The following is a 14,912-nucleotide window of genomic DNA, read 5'->3' as shown; positions in this document are numbered from 1 at the left end:
TAAATGCTTTCTTCACAGCATTGCATAGTTAGGCTCACTGTTGAGGTGGGTAAAAAGTGTATACACGTGTGTAAATACACACTACATATTCTTTATAGTATAAATATTACTGTTTATTCTTCTTTAATGTAACCATGCAGATATTTCTAGTCAAAGGTTCACTTTTTCCCTATCACTAATAGTTTTGTAAATTACTTTACAGAATTAAACTTAAAAATGTAGTCCTGAACAGTCTTCCTAGGCATTTTGTACTGTCAGACTTCCCCTGTGTTTACTCTTGCAGTCTGATGCTTGTTGACATGCTGATTTGTATTTTTTACCATCTGATAAGTTTTGCTCAGTTGGAAGAATGAGATTGAAGAGAACATGCTTTTTCTCTCCCCCCCTAGACCCTATAGTTCCTTTTGATATAAACTCAGATTTAGAAAGAAAAAAAGAAGAAGAAAAAAAAAAAAAGTGGATTTCTGGAGCTAAGCTAAACTGGAGAAGTCAACAGAATTTATTATCAAGGGATGTCTAATCTCTCAAACTAATACAAGACTTCACAGCTATTGATTACATGCTAAGGATGCATAAACTGTTAATCATGCATGGAGGCAACAGAATAAATGTACTATCAAGAGAAAATGAGCAAATAATTGTCAGTAGTGCAGTTATATTTATCTGTTTACTACACCTATGATGCAGGGACAGCTGTGTTTTGCATCCAAAAAGATAGATTCTAAAAATATATTGAATGTCCCCTCATTGCTACTGAAACTAGTGTAGTAGAGCTGATTATCTAAGTAATAATTCAGATGTTTTCTTCAGCTCCCTGAAGTATGTGGTCAATAAGAAATTTGTAAGCTGGCTTAATAAATCAGTCACTAGATGAAGTGAAAGGAGAAAAAACTCATAGATTTTCATGCAATTGCATTATAACCTTTGTTTGCACCAAAATAAATCTGTAATGCTAACACAGTATAAATACCATAGTTTCATTTATTCCGGGTTTATATTTTCATGACAAACAGATGGACATACTAATGCACAAAAAGTTAATTCTTTTTTATGTTTGCATCCATATTTGTTTTGTATTATGTGTGTCACACATATGAAAAGGGAGATGCCCAGCAATCCCTATGATTTTTATTGTGGGAATATGTACCCGTTAATTTTTTTCTTTCTTGTCAGACTGCTGCAGAAAACATTTCAAATTGTACTACTTCTGTCAACTTCATTAACTTCTTCCTTTGGTGTTCACTATTTCTTAATGCTTCTAAGTTTAAAAAGATGGAAGGTCTGAGTTTTCAAATGTGGCTGCCTAAAAGCAGGTGTCTTAAATGCTGATGTGAAACAAGATTTTTCAAAAAACATCAAACCAACAGTAAAAAAAAAAGCCCAAAACAAAATCAGTGTAACCAAACAAAAAACCCTACTACCAAGTACCTCAGTTGGACTTTCCAGCTTGCATTTATCTATGTGACAGATGTCCTGTTTTTTTGTTGATTCTGAGAAAGAGGGAGTTCAGGTACTCCAACAGTGGAACAGTATTTTATTCCAATACCATATGAGAAGGGCATATTGATGCCTTATATCATCCTGCATCAATATTGATCCAGTTGGTAATATTATGTGGTGTGGTTTTGGGTTGGAATACACATCAAGTAGGAAGAAGAGAGTCCCTGACTAAAGATAAGTAGTTCATGAACTATCACTATGTAGTAAGAACTGGGGCCAATACTGATAATTGTTTTATGCCTTTACTTCAAAGCTGTGTTTAATTCTACTTGGAAATGGTCAAAAATCTGCCAGTTACAAGAAACTTGAACAGAATTGGCAAGAAATATTCTGTCATACAGGCTGGTTTATGAAAATCAGACTGAAATTCATGGCATTTTGGGGATGTCTGAAGGATCTTCCTGTATTATCATCATATTGTTAAATAATGGAGTTATTGGGAGTTAATCTGAACTAAATTCTCTTGGACTTGTAGGTTAATAATCCTTGAAACTCAGGGGCTTCATCATTGATATTTTAGTACAGCTCACCTTACGTAAGGATTTTTGTTCGCTTTGTTCATAACATGACTTAATTACAGTTTGCTCCTTTGACAACAGTGTATTCCCCCAGAAGTGCAGAGTGATCACAGTTGATGTGCATAGTTCTTGCTGAGGCTGTGGTTGTGTCTTGAAATATTTAATTCTAGTTTGGTCCTTTTTAATGAGTCATAAACTTCTCTGTTCAGCAGTCCTAACAAAGTTTATGATGTGAGGAGTTTAGTAGCTATATAAAAAAATCATTTCTGCCTGATTCATCATTTACTAATAACAAAAGTAATAATTGAGAGCAATGCAGCCGAAATGAGCAAGCAAGAAACCTTTGTTTACTGTTTTCTTACTGCACTTCTGACAGCTATTCCTATGTGGGTTGTGCTTCCTTCTGCTCTTTTCCCTCTTACCTTTCTTTGAGGTTCTTATCAGGGGTCTTTCAGAATAATTCTTAACAGCAACAGGACCGTAACTTTTTTTTTCCTTTGAGTTTTGGGAACATTTTGGTTTTATAGGACCTTGCATGCACTGAGAAAGGAGCAACAACCATGGTAATATCTTAGAATAATCCTCTTATATTTTCCACATGCCAAGGAAAGAGTTACCCTGAAAAGGTCAGGAGAAGCCAAAGAACAAGGAGGCTCGTGTTTTCATAGAAGAAAAGTCTGGGAAATTCCAGTGGCTGTTCAGACTGAGAATATTGGAAGAAATATAAGGGCTTCTTTCTGTCTTTGTAATTTTTGTTTTACTGATAAAGGCAAGATAATTAAAGGAGTCTTGGTGAGAAACAGTGTGCTTTAAATTATGGGGTTATTACCTGTACTTTTTAAATAATGGTCATAGATTTGCTTTTCTATATGAGAGTTTTCATTTAACATAGGCCTTACGTCTCTCCGTGGTGCACAAATTATTACACCTATCCTCAAATGCACAAATTATCACGCCTTCCAAGTCCAGTTAGTTTTCGCCTTCAGTGTCACCAATGAAGGCTACCTGGGTTGCTTTTAAACTTGATATGAATTTCAGTCGATGTGGTTAAAGCAGAAATTGGAAGTCAGCTCCTCTGTGTAATGACAGACTAGAAAGAGTTCAAGGGGAAGGAGGATCCAAAAACCAACTGCAATTAAAGGATTGAATACACAGACAGTGTATAGACAGGTTATGTTGGTTTTTGAGAAGCACCATCTTTATCTGAAATGTTTGTGCTTTAAAACTTGTCCATTTGTTTTCCATTTAATGTGAACAAATGTGCATTCTGGTTGCTTGTCAGAAGATGTAATTCCCTCACCTCTGCCAGGTATGTGGAAATTAAATTGTCCTGCAGTCAATATTTAGGATTTCTGAGGAAAGGCAGCAAAAGCAGAGCACATGTCACACTTTGCTAGCCTCTTTGTAAAGGATTTTTTTCACAGCTTTTGGGGCACCTGTTTGTCTCTGGCTGACAGCAGGCTAATATGTATTATCATTAAAAAGAGGTTCTGAGGAAATAGATGCTCTCACCTTGCTGCTTCTGCAGTTGTGAAGGCTTTTGTTTTCACTCCCATCTCTGTGCAAGTGAAGATAATCTCTACAAAGAGGCTTGATATTGACCTGTCATATCACGTGTTGCTTATCAAGTACTAAAGAAATTGAATTTCATTTTATCTGTTATCTGGAGAGTCTTATTAAATCATTCTGCAGTTGAGAGGTTGTATGGGGTCAACAGGTTCTGTCTCTTTCACCATGTATCCCTCTATTGTTAACCTTTGGAGAATTACTGAAATGTTCCTTATTTTATCACATAAGGTTGGGTTAAATCTTCTTGATCCAGAAATTGTTGTGATTTGAGTGCCACATGCATGTAATTATTTTGTATGGTTTCTAGATAAAGATTGAGGACTTAGTAATCTGTACAAACGTAGAGATCTCTTGTCATTCTGGTTTTTCTGTTGTTTTGATATTCTCCCAATGTCTCTGTTTTTACATGGTTTGATGAGGCTAAAACCAGTCAGATTGGACAGTAAATCTGAGTCACCAAGCGCTTGGTAGCATTTGTGCCAAGACACGATGTAGGGGTGAGGAGGAGGGGGATAACAGAAATGGGTATTGCCAGGTGTCAAAAGCAAAGAGCAGAGGGAGAAGCTGGCCATAAGTAGAGGTGGAAATGGGATAGAGGTCATAGCAGGAGCCCATGGACAGAGAAGGTCTGGCAGAAGGGAGCCTGTCATCCTTAGAGGTGTTCATAAGAATCTGAAGGTCAACCTTGCCACCACCACCACCACTGTCACCACCAAATCCTCCATTATGCTTCCTTGCTGGGTTTCTCTTCAAAGATCTAACTGGCAGTCAGGATGTTCATATCTAAATGGTTGATGCAGTCACAGGATATTGAATTTCCTGCAACAACAGAAGTCCTGTATACTTTCTGCTGTCACCACAAAAGAACTCCCTCCAGTCTTTTATCTGATAGAGAAAAAGGCTTGAAAAAAATAAATAAATTATGAATATCATCTTCCAAAAAATTTACTTTTTAAATGCAAGATTTAATGCAAAACAAAAAAAAAATGCTGTTTCATTCAAATTTGAAGCTCTGAATTAAGAAATCTTTCTAAAAAAATAAGCCAAATTATTGTTTTTTAAATAACATGTCCTTATGCTGAGATATTAAATTAGTGTCTGAGCACTGTTATGCGTTTTCAAACTTGTTCTAAGAATACCTTTAAAAAAAACTCCACCAAACATCTTTTTAAAAAAGGACTGGAGTGTAGGATTGGAGTTAGACTTTGGGTGGAAGCATTGGCACATACATTGTACCTGAGGTCTATGAATTGCTGTAGCTAGGTGTCTGATGGACACCAGTGACCTGGCACTTGGGTTCAGCTTTCTTGTGGCCCTGGCAGTAATTTGCTTTTTAGCCTTGAACAAGCTATTAACCTTTTTTGTGCCTCTTTCTCTTCACAGAAAAGTTTCAACACCACTTACATGTTCATAGAGGTAATTGGTAAATTAATGTTTGAAAAATATTATGTGCCTTCTGCCAGCATTTTTGACACTCCAGTGGACAGGTTAGGGATTGAGCAGGTATTCTGAGAGCATCTTATTTCTTCTGTCTTTGTCATAGGGTTCCTATTTGACATGGGTAATTCAACAAGTAAGAACTCATGTGCTTGAAAGTCCCTGTATTTTGGATAAAAGTTCTAGACGTGACTTAAAGATGAAAGATGGGAAGAAAACTGGGAAGACAAGACGTGAATTGAATTATTGGGATTCGCAATACTCAAAGAGTATCAAGAAATCAGAAGAGAATGCATTAATTGAAATAAAATCCCTGTAGGACTAAAGAAATGTTTCAGTGAAACACAAACCCTAAATTGTGATGGGAAATGGAAAAAAAAAGGAGATGAACACTATTTGCTCCCATCAAGATCAAAGCTATTCTTAATGAGATGGTTGAGATCTTTGGGAAGCCTACTCAAAAATTCAATAGTGCTTTATCTGAGAAAAGTAATTATTTGAAGATTGCTTTTCACTGAGGTGTTACAGATGGAGGCTTTGTGGTGTGGTAGTTTAAAACAATTGGTCTTTACCTCTAGAGATTCCCAAGATGAACATTGCCCAGAAGAAAGAGTGAAATTGTGTTTTTAAAGCATCGTTTTAGGAGCAGTGGGACAGTTGGCAGAGTTTACTAAAGCTGTTGAGAGACTCTGCAGACTTTAATTACCATCTCAATATTGCAGAAGTTGTTTAATTTCTGCCAAAGAAGGGAATAGTTGTGAGAAAGCGAGATCACACTCTGTCTTTCATTCTTTCCTTTTTGACAGGTGAATAAAGGATGCTTTTCAGTATCTCCTCTGATGCTGTGACACATTTGTAAAATTTGCATAGAATTGTAAAATAATTTTTCTTTAAGTTTAACAAAGCTTTTACTTTTTTTTTTTCTTCTCTCTTTAAAGTGCTGTGCAGCATAGTGTAAAGGCAGTTTAAGTCTTGTCATGAGAGATGCAAGATGAAAATATTTTCTGTTATTGATTGGTTGGCTTCAAACATTAATTGTTTCAGACTTCATGGTCAGACACCAGGTGTTATGTTGTTTTAATTCAAATAAATTTTGAATTCAGGTTTGAATTCCATCTCTAGTGGGAGTGGTTAGAAACACAAACTGTAGTAAGAGAACAAAGAGGAAATGACTAAAATGAGAACAGTCATTCCATTTCAGAAGGAAAACAGCCTAGGACACATTTCCTTGGTGAAGGATATGCTTACTCTTCTAGGCCTCAAACTCTAAAACAGAGTATGTATAACTAAATTTTGCACTGTCATTCATATGAGAAAAGGGTTGATTTTATATATATATATGTATATATATACATAAACATGTATGTATTTGTCTTAACAATTCTCTTCCTTCGTGGCACTCAAGTGAGTTCAGTTTTTCCCCAAGTGCTTGCAGTAGCCAAGGGAATACTCAATCTTTGAAGACCCTTATCAGCTCCTTCAGTAGATCTACCATGTTGCTACTTTTTTTCTTTCGATGACCACCTCACACCTCTCTCTACTTGCTAAGAATCAGGCACTGTTTTCTCTATAAAACCCTGTTTTATTTTCCTTCTCTTCAAGTCTCTTCTCTCTCAAGAACCTTTTCAATGCTATCGTTCAGTTTCAAATGTCTATTGTTCCAGTACACTGTGTATAGAGGGCTACTATCCAGGAAGTCTTCTTATTTAATTGCATTTTTCACTGTATATATGATAAATAAACTTAATGGCAAAGGTAATATATGTGCTTGTTCAAAATGAAGAAAGGATAGATCATGACAACAAATAGGTGTAATTTTTAATCCTTAACATTCATCATGTTGCTAGGAATACCTTTATGTTATATTTAGAATTCTGTTGTTTTGATGTTTGAAACTAAATGTTTGCAGTTTGTCTGGCAAATGGCATGCTGAATACATTACACTGATTCACATTTCCTTATTTCAATATACCATCTGTGCTTTTGGCTGTTTTTTTGCCTTGTTGGAACTCATGCAAGTTACAAAGAACGGTTATACTCAGAAAGAGAAATCCTATATTTCCCTTCTTTGAACAATCTTGACTGTTTTGACCTTAAACCAGCAAGGACACAAGGCTGAAGCTGTATCAACCACAGGCTTTATTTTCTCTGGTGAGGAAGCATGCACAAGCTGGTTGTATTTTCAGTGAAACTCTTGTATATACAGACATGGTCATGATTTTCATTGTGTAATCATTTTAATTAAGTTCAACGATAAAAGTAACTCTTGCATGAGGAACGAATGCACTAGAGAGACAGCGAAAGATTGATGACAGCTTGGGGAGCATCACGTTCTCTGCTGGTGCAAATGCACGTGGGGAGAGCAGCTGAGCTTGGGGACCAGGTCAGAGATTACTTGCTCAGAGTAATCATGGTTTTGGGGTTTTGAAGGAATCAGGATACAATGCGAATATCCCAAAGCACATTTTTGTGCTATTTCCGAGGGGTTTTGCTTGAATGAAGAGCTTCATTACTAAAATAATAAACACTAATTAATATCTGCATCGTTTTTGTAACTGCTAGTTTAGTAAGGTAATTAGTATAATTAGCATACAGTGTTGCTTGGTGGCATGATAAATCATGATGTAGTAAATGTTCACTCTTTTCAATTATGATGTATTATCTAATTTACACAGGTAAAAAAATGGAAAAGGGTAAGGGGGAAATCAAGAAGGGAAGCCAGTAGTGACAGCTGGGTGGCCTTTTGGTCACTCTTCTTGCATCTGTTGCCTGTATTCTCAATTGCTTTGAATTGCTCCACTGATAATTAACTATTCTTTTTCTTACTATTGCTGTCTCCATCATTGATTAAAGCCAGCAAAGACAGGACAAAGAGGAATGAAGTAAAAAAATTTAGGGAGCATTTTCTCCTCCTGTGCAAAGGATGATACTTGCCTGTTTGTTTGGTGCTTCCTTTACTCTCACATTCCTGAATGCACCATCTACCAGCTACAGTTCAGAGCCAGATGAAGAATGTTAACATTGTTTTCTTCATTACATTCTATTTTCTAGAACCTATGAGAACACCGAAAACGCTGAAGATTGCTGAGATCCAGGCCAGACACATTGCTGTGGACTGGGAATCTCTGGGTTACAACATCACTCGTTGCCACACTTTCAATGTCACTATATGCTACCACTACTTCTGTGGGCACAACGAGAGCAAAGCAGACTGCTTGGACATGGACCCCAAAGCACCTCAGCATGTTGTGGATCATTTGCCTCCCTACACAAATGTCAGCCTCAAGATGATCTTAACCAACCCAGAAGGGAGGAAGGAAAGTGAGGAGACCATTATCCAGACAGATGAAGATGGTAAGTTAAATGTTCTTATGGAAATTACATCCAAGTCCAGTCTAGGCAGGTGGAAGGAAATGTTTGTGTGTTACAATATGTGTCATGAAGGGTGGAAGTTCTCTTCTATTAATGTATTAATTAGCCCCAAAATGGCAGCTGTGAAGGTATTTTTATAGCTGTCACCACACATATGTAGCCAAAGCTGTCCATGCAGCACTAGTCAAACTGGATCTCTCTCTCTGTGTTTCTTTCTCTCCAGAAGAAGGGGGATAGTTTCCCAGTCTTTCAAATACTATGTTAATGCAGGTGATGAGAAACACATGGTGGTGTTAGACTGCTTCACAGTATTAGGCGTCGTATTTGAAAATTAATTCTGTATATAATATTTAAATATTGAGGTCAGTGCTTAAAGACTATTCAAGATTTTAAACCTCTATAGAAAATATGTTTGAGAAAAAAATTATGTTGCAGGTCTCAGAATACAGTATCTGTTAACTATTTGAAAGCCCCCTATCAAATTAAATTATTTTTTTGACAACTTGGGAATTAACTCAGTGATCCCTACGGTCCTTTCCAATTTCAGATATTCTGTAATTCCTCTTCAAAATGCTTTCAACAAAATTTCAACAAGTTGAATTTACCTCAGTTGTGAAAAAATAAACAATAGATGTAGACATGTTAATGGTCATTCAGTGGTTAGGCTATGACTTTTGATATCAAAGATGTGAAAATAAAAAGTGATACTTTTCCCTAATAATATAAAAAATGTGATAACAAAAACTATTTTTCTTTTTCTTATGTTTACATTTTGTGAAAATACCGACTACAGTAAAATTAAAATAGATACTTCCATAGGTAACAAAAATAGAATACTTGGACTAATGTAAGACTGTATATAAATAAAAAGGTAAAATTGAAAAAGGCAGTGTGTTTACTTGCCTGCAAAATAAATGAATAGGAAATATAGCTTTATATAACAGTCAGTGTAAGAGTCTGGTAGTGCTGTTTTTTCCATATATTTTCAATTTTATGGTAAATAAAAGAGGAATATATTTACTATTTCAATAAAAAGGAAAAAAAAATTATTAAATAGGTAGAATATGAGAAGTTCTAGAAAACTATAGACACATACATGCATCATATGGAGACTCATTGACAAGTACTGTATGGTTGCCACTTTCCTTGAACCTAAAAAGAGTAGTAGTGATATTGTTAAGTCCATGGAAAATGGATTTCTTTTCTTTTTTACCTGGGTTTTCAAAAAAGGTTGTGGTTTCCAGTGGAAACCTTTGTCTTGTTAGATCTGTGGAGATGACAGATGGTCGCTGTGTCAGTACTTGTCAGGAGCAGAGTCTAATGAAAACTTTGTCTCCCAGTTTTGTTGTGGATTTTTCTTGGAAGAGGGTGCACATAAGACAAGTTTTGGTCACACACTAACATACCAACATGCTGTCATTGAACTTGAGTTGAGCTGGCTTTGGTGTCACAAGTAGCGTAGTGTAGAGGAAACCTCACTCAGTGAACAGGAGTTGCCAGGGTAAACAGTTTGAAGCAGATGTTGTTTTCACAGAGGGACTAATGCATTTTAAAAGGTACCTATATTTAGTTGTGCTGGTGGTAATTATGCTTGTGACCTGAAAATAGCCTCCTGTGAGCTTTACTCTGTGAAAAAATTGAGATTTTATTTTGTGTTACTGATTGATTGAAAATCTATGTCTATTGTGCTATGAATTCAAAGTTTGGGCCTTGCAGATGACATACAATACTGAGAGGTTCACGCCTGAGTCTTTCCTTGAGCTCTCGTAGCAATGGCTAACTAAACCCTGTAGCTGACTGCTCATATGTACAATGCTAATTTAGTTCCAGTCTGAGTGATCAAGTATCTGAAACTATTTCCAAGCACAGTTTGAAGCCTAATGTAGGACTTGGGCTAAGAAGATGAGAAGTCCAATTATGTATGTGATTCTGTGCCCTAGATTTCACATATGGTCAGATGAAGCTGCATTGTCTTCATGGTTTTTGCAGGTTTCTAGAGTAAGCATAATTTTAATAATATTATGGAGGCATTATCAGTGATTCATTTTGGAGAAGGAGTATAGAGGAAATAGTGTTGCTCTGCATTTTTGCAAATAATGTTAGTTAGAAATAGCCCCTGATGACATGATTATCTGAAACTGTGCAGTTGTGTTGTATACTTTTCATAAATAGAAACTTTGAAAACTCCATTTGACAACTGATAATTAAATTTTTGTTAGCTTTTCTGTGGTGTGGGATTCTTTTCAATGCTGTTTTTTGGGATTTTTTTTTTCACAAGGTACTGCTAAACAGGCAAAAATTTCATAGACTCCTGGAGTTTGAGATGCCTATGCCATGTTTTCCTGTCTCTCTTCCTCTCTATCATTTTGCCTTCATCTTCTGTTTTTCATTGTACTTCTTCATGCTTCCAAGCTGTCCCTTTCGTCTCTTCAGTTGTTGTTGTGTTTTAACCTGCCCTCTTATCTTTCATGTCAATTCCTCCCTTCTGCCAGGATCTTTACACTTTTCTGAACTTCTAGGATTTTCTAAAAGCAGAGGACTTTGGACTTTTATGAGACTCTTCTGTGAGACAGGGAGGATCTGTCTTTCACAAAGGCTCACATTTATGAAAGGCTGTGAAGCTGGGCTGAGGGTCTTTCAGAAACAGTCAGACCTATGAGAATGCTGAGTGGTAACTCAGTTGCATATGATACCTGGAACAGAATTAACTCAAGAAACAATTAGTAGAAGAATGAGGTAAGATTCAAAAGCTGTGCTTCAGATCCTCAGAGCCATGGCTGACCAATGAGAAAAGTTTTAATAGCTTGTAATTCAGTATCTGCAAGATAGTCAAGCCCAGGAATACCATGACAGTCTGAAAATAGTCTTTCTATTGACCAGAGCTAGATCTGAATACTTGGTAGTTTCAGTATTTCTATTTAGCATGGGAAGATGGAATTAATCTTTAAAGTATATTTTAGTACTTCCAGGAAGTTTTATTCCATGTAAAAATAAAACCCCTGAACGAAACACTGTTAAACAAGCTTTGCAAAAAAGACGATGAAAACAGGGATATTTGTGTGTGTTTTAAAAGCTAAACATCTTTCACTTTGGAGAGAAACCATACAGCTACTTAGGTTTGGAAGAAGCACTTCTCAGTACACAGGCACATCTGTGCTATGACAGGGACTCAGTGCTTTCCATGGCTTGTACAGAAGATGGACACTGTTTGAAGAATTTGATAAAGGAAGTAGAGGAAGGCTCGTGCAACCTGGGGCCGCATACGTGCTGGGCAAAGACAGCGTTTGGCACTTTGAGACAAAGCACAATAACCAGCAGTGAATTTATCACTCAGCATGAATCACCACCATGCACATGTTCTTGGAGCTGCCTGTTGACCAGAGCGCTGCCAACTCACAGGGAACCCTTTGTAAAAGCAGTGGATGAATGGGATTAAAGCAGATAAATGCTTCCTTAATTTTTAATTGGAAACAGATGCAAAAGGCAGTGGATTAACAGGAGTAGTGGCATTAGCCCTGAGAGAGCAGCTACAGAGAAGCAAATTGTGAAGCTCAAAGTGTTCAAAGGTGATTTTATAACCAGTAAGGGAGTGTCATCTAACAGTAGGCAAACAACTAATTGAAAAGGATCACTTGGAATAGGAGAAGTATCCATTTTGGGGCTTAAAGTATAAGAGAGCTTTGGTCTGGGGCAAAGCATGTGCTCATTGGACACAAATGAGGTCCCCTGATCTTTCAGAGGCTGTGGCTCATTCTGCCCCGTGCAGAGCTATTGAGAGCTATGATGCAGGGTTAAGATACCAACTGTCCAATCATTACTCATGCTCCTGGAAGAGCTCCAGCAGGCTTACCACTCTGGGGAACAGCAGAGGAAGAGGAAATGTTATAATTAGAAGACAAAAAAAATAGGAAGAGTAAAATGCTTTGCATAATATCTAAATGTGTGTCCTGAGTTCAGCTGGGATAATTTTCTCCCTAGTAGCTGGTAGAGTGCTGAAGTTTGGATTTAGGATGAGAATTATGTTGATAAAACACTGATAGTTTACTTGTTCCTAAGTAGTGTTTATATGGAGTTGAAGACTTTTCAGCTTCTCATGCACTGCCAGCAAGGAGGCACAAGAGGCTGGGAGGGGATGCAGCCAGCCACTGACCTAAACAGGCCAAAGTGACATTCCATACCACAGAACATCCCGCTCAGTGTATAAACTGGGGAGAAACCTGGCCAGGGTTCACAGCTGGGAAAACAGCTGGGCATGAGTCTGAGTGGTGAGCAATTGCAATGCACAGAATTTGTTACATATATTCTAATTCTTTTATCATTGCTGTTCTTATTATTTTTTAAATTTTTTTTTGCCCCATCCAGTTGCTGAGGGAGGAGTGAGCAGCTGGCTGGGTGGAACTTATTTGCTGGCTATGGCGCATGTACACCACTGGCAATATAAAATTAGGGTTGTTTCCCAATAACATTCAATGGTATTTTGTTCCTTACTGCAAATAGTCCAGTTTGAGGGATATCCAAAGAAGTAATTTTTGTCACCACCTTTTCTGCAAATGCTGTTATGATAAAGACAAGTAAGAGCACTTCTGGTTTTGTTTTTCCTTTCTAATAGAAAAAATTTGCTTTTATTTAAAACTTAGTTTCCAGCTGTAGTAAAGTGTAAAGTAAAAATGGCAAATCCCTCAGAAACAGAAAATGGAAAGGTGAACAATTTTAGTTTCTGGTAACATTTGAACAGTAGGAGAGATTAACTGTCACCATCTCCTGAAAATGAGCATCTACTTTGTGAGAAATGCTGTAAGATTGCTGCTAATATGCTGCCCTTTTTGATTACAACAAAGGAATTTTTCCCAATATGACCCTCTCTATTTCTGCACATAACTTTTGCCACAGAGCATAGTAATTCTGTGCATGGCTTTCACGGAGTATAATAATAATAAAAATACTCTGTTTACATACACTTTCATTATTTTGTAGCAGGAAAACTGAAACAATATAAATTCATTTTTATAGTGGTTAGTGTCAGTTAATACATTGTTTTTCCAGAAGTAATGTCTTGTAATATAAATTTTCTGTTAAGTCCATGTAGAACAACATTTAAGTGACACTATTTGTGAATAACAATTTATATGTGACTGCGGCATAATTTAATGCAAATATATTGGTCTAAAATGAATTGGTGTGATGTCAGATTGATGGTTTGTACTTTCATTATGCGTAGTATTTATAAAATCCATCATCTCACATGCATATAGAAAAAAGGTTATCAGATATTCACTATATGAATATATAGTTTTATTAAAGGAGCTCTGGAGATGCATGTAAATCATGAAAGAAGAGCTTGTGTTGTTTGCACTATAAAACCTTGCTGAGATTCCCTTTGAATTTGTTTTATCTTAATTTTTCATATATATGCATTTTATGTTTGTATACTTTTTTACTGTTTTATGTTTTGCTTGTTTTGGTTTGTTTTTGCTTAAATTCAAAACCTCTTCTAATATCCATATAATTAAACCCACTTAAATTATTTCACTTCTTCAGAAAAGCGTAAATCCTGACTTGTGGAAGTTTAGCGTAGAATGATGCATCGGAAAGAAAGTGTGTTTACTGTCGCTGTCACTGAGAGATAGCAGGGTCTAACTTCACAAGGTCAGCAGACCAGAATCTTTTTCGAGAGTGGGTGCAGAGGCCAAAAGGTCTGAGTTCTGCTCCTCTAGCAGCTACTTATACTTTTTGGATTTTTCAGATGATTATGTTAAGTAACATACTTGAACTTAACACACTTGTAATAGTCTTGTGTGTTTTGATTTAAGCGTAAACTCTAAGTCCAAAGGAAAGAGTGAGAGCTTGTGTAGGAAAAGAATGGGAGCTGGGTAGTCAGAAAAAATGTGCTGTGGTGAGTGATGGAGCTTCTGGAAATGCTCATACAAGCCTGAAGAAAGCTTTTGCTGCTGTTTGTGAGGAGTTTTCTGAACGTTGTTATCAACACAAGGATGACATTTACCTGGCTAGTTTTGACCCAAGTCCTTGCTAAATATCATACAAAGGTGTGTTGGGTCTGGCTGAGCTGGAGCTCATTTTCCCTCAGCAGCCCTCCCAGTGCTGTGCTTTGCATTGGTACCCAGGAAGGGGCTGATAACACACTGGGGTTCTGGCTGCTGCTGGGCAGGGCTGGCACTGCATCAGCACTGACTCCCAACATTTTCCCCACAACAAGAGGCTGGGAATGGGCTAGATCCTGGGAACAGACACAGCCAGGCAAGCTGACCCAAATTAACCAATGGGCTATTCCATGCCATATCATGTCAGCTTAGATGTAAAAGCTAAGGGAGGGAGAAAGAATGGAGTAAAATTCTTTATTTTACAATTTTTTGCTTTCTGGAGCAACCACTGCACATGCTGAAGTCCTGCTTCCTGAGAAGTGGCAGAACACTGCTCACTGGTGGGAAGTAGAGATTACATGTTCGCCTTTGCTTATGCACATGCAAACTTTTGCTTTTTTGGATTTTTTTTCCCTCA

General features: G+C 37.0%; 1 protein-coding gene across 13 annotated transcripts in view; it reads left to right on the top strand.

Moving 5' to 3' along the window:
• The window catches only part of PTPRK (protein tyrosine phosphatase receptor type K), a 382,581-nt gene that overhangs the window by 282,719 nt on the left and 84,950 nt on the right, over nt 1-14,912 (top strand). For all 13 annotated transcript variants that reach the window (XM_064413126.1, XM_064413124.1, XM_064413122.1 and 10 more), the window contains exon 8: nt 8,076-8,378. In XM_064413126.1, coding sequence (XP_064269196.1) covers nt 8,076-8,378 — 303 coding nt within the window. The remainder of the gene's footprint in view (nt 1-8,075; nt 8,379-14,912) is intronic.

Source organism: Passer domesticus, chromosome 3 (genome assembly GCF_036417665.1).
Source record: "Passer domesticus isolate bPasDom1 chromosome 3, bPasDom1.hap1, whole genome shotgun sequence".
NCBI lineage: Eukaryota > Metazoa > Chordata > Aves > Passeriformes > Passeridae > Passer > Passer domesticus.
Note: the sequence above shows the minus strand (reverse complement) of the source record. Positions and strands in the feature narration are given on the sequence as shown.